Raw genomic sequence first — 5,003 nt, 5'->3', positions numbered from 1 at the left:
GCCACGTACGACGTGGTCCACTGTCTGTGTGTCCGTAGTCCCGAGCAGACCCTGAGGTGACTCCACCCCTCGCAGGCATTACACTTGACTGAGGTGGAGTTGTGGTGTAAACGTCTTCGGCATACACAGCAGGTGTATATTTCTGGCCCAGGGTTTGACTCGATGCCAGCCCTGAGTAGGAGAATGCGTAGTGAATGTTGCCCTATGGACGGACAACTTCTGAGATACTTCGCCGACCTAAACGGCGCTGGCGAGGACGATCAGGTAGCGGGGTTGCACTTTGGAGCAAGATAAATAATAGCAACCATTTAATGCTTGGGAGTACATACTTAAAACTACCATCATACCTTATTATCCAAGCCACTGCAAAACGCTCCAACTTGTGCACAAATAGCCAATTGCAGAGCTTCGTAGCAACTGCGTAGCTCGCTTTTATGAACGCACGTAATATACAATAGCTGCATACTGCAAAATAATTAATATTAATTAATTCATTACGGTTTTGCACAGAAATATTGCCATAAAAACTAACTTTTGTAATTCACTTCACTTCATTTTATAGTTTCTGCATTTTTTGACACTTTTTTTATATTTCCAAGCAGTGTTGTTAAGTTACGGAAATTTCCCTTTTGTGGAGCTATTTACAAATGAAGGGGACATTTCATCGACATAATATTTTCACGCATACATCATTCAAAGAGATGACGTAACCAATGTCGATAATGAATTATTATACGAATATGTAAAAGACTTTGCAAGCCTGAATTTAAATACTTACATATGTATATGAAGCGATATTTATAATTAATAAAACTGAAATCAGACACATAAATCACTTCTATTGCGACAATACTCTATGAAAATATGCGCTAAAAACAACATAACTTAAAAAGATATTTATTTTTTAAGTTAAAAGAAATTATTGTTAAACGAAGGTTTTAGTTGATTTATATATATGTATCCATTGCCACACAGGGAACTTTTGTTTGAAATTTTAACAAAGGCAACTAGAGTCGGCAACACTGTTCCCAAAGTTGCAAAACTAGAAACTCGAAACTATCGATGGTTGTATTGTTAGTATCGATTGTTTTCCTCTATTGTTAGTGCATTTCTGTTATATCGATTATTATTGCAAAAAAGTATACAGCAATGTGCGTAATAAAAAAACACGTTGATAACAATACTTTTAATAAAATGTTTAATTCATAGCTGATGAACGATACAGCATTTAAATCGAGTTTTGCACATAATATGCAATAGCTACATACTGTAAGATAATGATTGGCAAAATCTGTCATATATAGCGATCAATTTGGTGAAAACGAAGTAATATGAGAGCCAGAGTAGCCTTTCTACAATAATAGTAAACATGATGAGGCAATTGAACAACCTAACATTTGTTTGGTAAAATCTAAAATATTTGTTCCAGCTTTCTGTTGCTAACTATTACTACGTTTATACGTAAGCTATTTGCAAATAAAAATAATTTGCAAATACCTAACTTACTGTTTTTTATTAGATGGTGAAGAATGGCGGTGTCTTGCGCTTATTTGCAAATAGTACCACTAATCAATATTTATTTGCGTGATTTAGTTATTTGCAAATAAAAAATTAACTTAGCGTTTATGCAGCAAAGTTTACCATTTTGAAAACTGTTATTTGCAAATAATACGTGCGTATAAACGTAGTCATGAAAAAGCTAAAAGGTGGTTACTCTGGCAATAAGAGATACGTTTTGAACTATGCTTTGCTGGCAACCTTCTCACTTTTAAAAAAAAAAGGGATTTAGGCTACTCTGGCTCTCATGGTCCCATATGTATATCGATTAATTTAGTGATAACTAATATGGGCAAGACAAAAGCAAATGAAAACATTAAATTTTTACATAGGTGAGTATATATACATAATTAAACTAAAAATTTATTATAGGTAATTTTTAGGAAATATTTATCTGAGTTGTACAATTATACATATAGTAAATCGCATTTGAATGAATCGGGATAGTTGCAAAGCAATAAGAATTCTATCGATAAATTAAACAAAAGCGTAATCGTTACTTGTTGGTATCTAGTTCTGACACAGCTGATTAAAATAAATTGCGCAGAGTGGTGGTGAAAACTTTAATCGTCGTAACAAAATTTAAGTTAAATTATTAAAAACAAAAAAAAACATAAAATAAAACAAAAAGTAAGCAGCGAACAATATGAATAAGGTAAGTAGACGCCACCTTAGAAGATTAATTAGTAATGAAAGAGCAAAAAACCGGAAGAAATTGAGGTTAGGTACAACTAAGGCATATGCGGCTGCGGAAGTTGCTAGAATTGCCGAAATTGAAGAAATGCCTCCGGATGAGCCAAGTTGCTCAACGGAATTACGTTTCCAAGAAAAACTCAAAATGTGGGCAATTCGTAATCAAATATCTCGGAAATTTGTACGAAAACCAAGACATTTGGATGAAATAGCAAATTGGAAAGCTACCGAATTCCGCATGTTCCTTTTCTATTATGGAATTTATGTCTTAAAAGACTTTACTTTTACTTTACTTTTTTAACTATACTTTTCTTACTTTTTGTTAAAATACGAGATCAATAATAAATTTATTTTTATTTTCGAGCACTTTCTAAAAAAATTCGGAGCGCAAAACCGCAGCACCTCGATGGCGGCCATCCCAGCAAAAAAGGCAAAATGTAAGTATAGATTGTTTATTAATTATATTAGTACATAAGCTTAAAATCAATTTTAGATGCGAACAAGACTATTAACCCGGGGACAAGCGGTATAAGTCACGTCAATGAATGTACAATAGGTAATAAACTTCTGCAATGTGAAATTTTCATACTTTTGTGTTCGTTATGCTTAACTTTCATTATATTTTTAGAATCACGTAGAATCAGCATTTCGACGTCGACCATTGGATATAACCCCGGTACATTATTTAATTATATACATACATATGTACGTGACGTAAAACTTAAGCTACCAGCCTCTTACCTCTTGGTGGTTTATTCTCCAATCAAAACCATATATTTAAACCGAAGTTTAAAACTTTATTAATACGTAGCACTGCTATTATTTTCGCTGCAGATGTATATGAAAAACATATGTATGTACATACATATCGCCAACTGAATTGTAAAAGGTCGTAACTGAAAAAAATCCAAAATATTATTTTTGATTGACTATGATACATTTCATCGAATTACAAGTCCCCACATCGTTTTATCTAAAAGAAAGTTTGTTAGTTATGCCTTTTTGCAGTTTAGGTGGCAATATATATGTATGTACATAGTTATTATTGGTTAGCCGATTGTAGTTACAGCGTTTTTAAATATATTACTTATAGAACTCACCGAAGGCGTTTTGGAAGTTGTGTGTTGCAGCCACTGCAATTTGTTTGAGAAGCAACTTGAAACAATTGATGAGAAGCTGGATCAGCTCCTTTTGACTGTCGAAAGGCAAAACACCGCGATTATGGATGCGATTGCAAGCCAGAAAGTGGTTACACAGCAATTGGTTCGCCAAGAGACGCAAAATGTACCTGTGGCAAAATACTTCCCTGTCTGCGATATAGCGGAAATGGAGGAGCTTGAGGCAAAAATTTCTTCTGCCAACAAGGATGTATATGTACGCTAGTTATTTATTTATGTGTGAACGAAATTTGTAATATTTATTGTACCTATTTACAGGAATCTGTAATAGCATCAATTTTATGTAATAACATGAAAAATATTTCACTCGTCTTAAAAACGGACGTCATTGTAGCCTTAAACCTTGATGGTTCACATGGAAAAATTGGGCTAAAAAAATTTCCAAACTTTTATACCGTGTTGACAGGTAAATCGCAAAATTTCATTCTAATAAATTATGATTTCTTTTTAGTTTAAATTAAATTTTTTTTATAAAATTTTCAGGAGCCGTTGCCAAGTTACCATTCAAGGGATCGACGCCGGAAGAGATGCTTAGAAAAGCCATCCATTTTGAAAAGGCTAAATATTTTAAAAAACTTTACCGCGAAAAGCAAAAGAACAAGGAGAATTAAGTTCTTAAATTATTCTTAAGTGTCAAAAGAACTGAGGAAATCTGAAGTTTTTAAGTTTTTCACTAACCCCCCTATCATGAATTTTCACACGATAGACGATAAACGCTTGCAAGCGTATCGTACGAAATCAGTTCTCGTATAATCGTATAATCGTTTTCATATGACCGACAGACCGACTCTTTATTGTGAACCAGCACAAATCAGCTACGCTAATTATAGGATTTCATACGACAACATCGATTCGTAATAGAGAATAACAGAATGCAAGCGTCTATCGTGCAGCGTACGAATTCATAATAGGGAGGTTAGCGTTTGATAATATTAATATCATTGTTTTTGTACAAAGTTTGGAACTGTGATTTATGTTTTTTTCGTAGTAATTGCAACTTACTATTTATTTTATTAATTTTTTTTTGTTCCATTTTTACGGAACTCACTGTGCCTAAGACTGTGTCTAAGACTTAACCATGATAAAAACATTAGAAGGTAAAACCGTTCTCTTAATTCGTCGGCCATGATTTTTTTCTGACGTTTGCCAACATTTTAAAATCATATAAAATTGAGAGTAAAAAGAAGAAATTGTTCATTGTTTTTGTTGTTTGAGATTGAAAATGAGAATGTGTGTGTGAGTTTAAAATTAAATTGCTTGCAAACGTCAAGAATTTGAAAAATTCCTCACAGCGGTTTTACCTTCCTATATTTTTATCATGCTATAACTATGGAAAATTCGAATTATAGAAAATAAGAAAAACGAAATTAACATTAAAAGCAATTAGCAGTTTAAGACGCGTCTTGAATCTTCCACTTTATGCTACTAAAATTTAATCGGCTACAGAACTGCACACCTAAAGTTTTTCTAAAAATTCTTATTAAAAAGCTTAATTTTTTTGGGGGAATCGGTAAAATTTGTTGAATTTTTATAATTATTGTATAAAATTTTAAATGTGGATTTATATATATTACA

At 32.9% G+C, this 5,003-nt stretch overlaps 1 protein-coding gene and 1 long non-coding RNA gene across 2 annotated transcripts; one reads left to right on the top strand and one right to left on the bottom strand.

Annotated features, from left to right (window-relative positions):
• Window positions 1–188: 188 nt before the first annotated feature.
• Window positions 189–863, bottom strand: LOC108365203 (uncharacterized). The gene is made up of 3 exons (XR_001847891.1): window positions 533–863; window positions 348–465; window positions 189–278 (listed from the first exon to the last, which is right to left on the bottom strand). It is a non-coding gene; the product is annotated as an uncharacterized LOC108365203 (long non-coding RNA).
• Window positions 864–1,959: 1,096 nt separating this feature from the next.
• Window positions 1,960–4,590, top strand: LOC108365202 (uncharacterized). The gene is made up of 7 exons (XM_017619183.1): window positions 1,960–2,212; window positions 2,615–2,687; window positions 2,744–2,806; window positions 2,879–2,926; window positions 3,344–3,624; window positions 3,687–3,834; window positions 3,912–4,590. Exons 1-7 carry the CDS (start codon window positions 2,204–2,206, stop codon window positions 4,037–4,039), a joined length of 750 nt encoding a protein of 249 aa, XP_017474672.1. The 5' UTR covers window positions 1,960–2,203; the 3' UTR covers window positions 4,040–4,590.
• The last annotated feature ends 413 nt before the right edge of the window (window positions 4,591–5,003 follow it).

This window comes from Rhagoletis zephyria, unplaced genomic scaffold (genome assembly GCF_001687245.7).
Source record: "Rhagoletis zephyria isolate East Lansing unplaced genomic scaffold, Rhagoletis_zephyria_1.1 Rzeph_scaffold_01800, whole genome shotgun sequence".
Classification (NCBI taxonomy): Eukaryota; Metazoa; Arthropoda; class Insecta; order Diptera; family Tephritidae; genus Rhagoletis; species Rhagoletis zephyria.
This window is presented reverse-complemented; position numbering and strand designations above follow the sequence as displayed.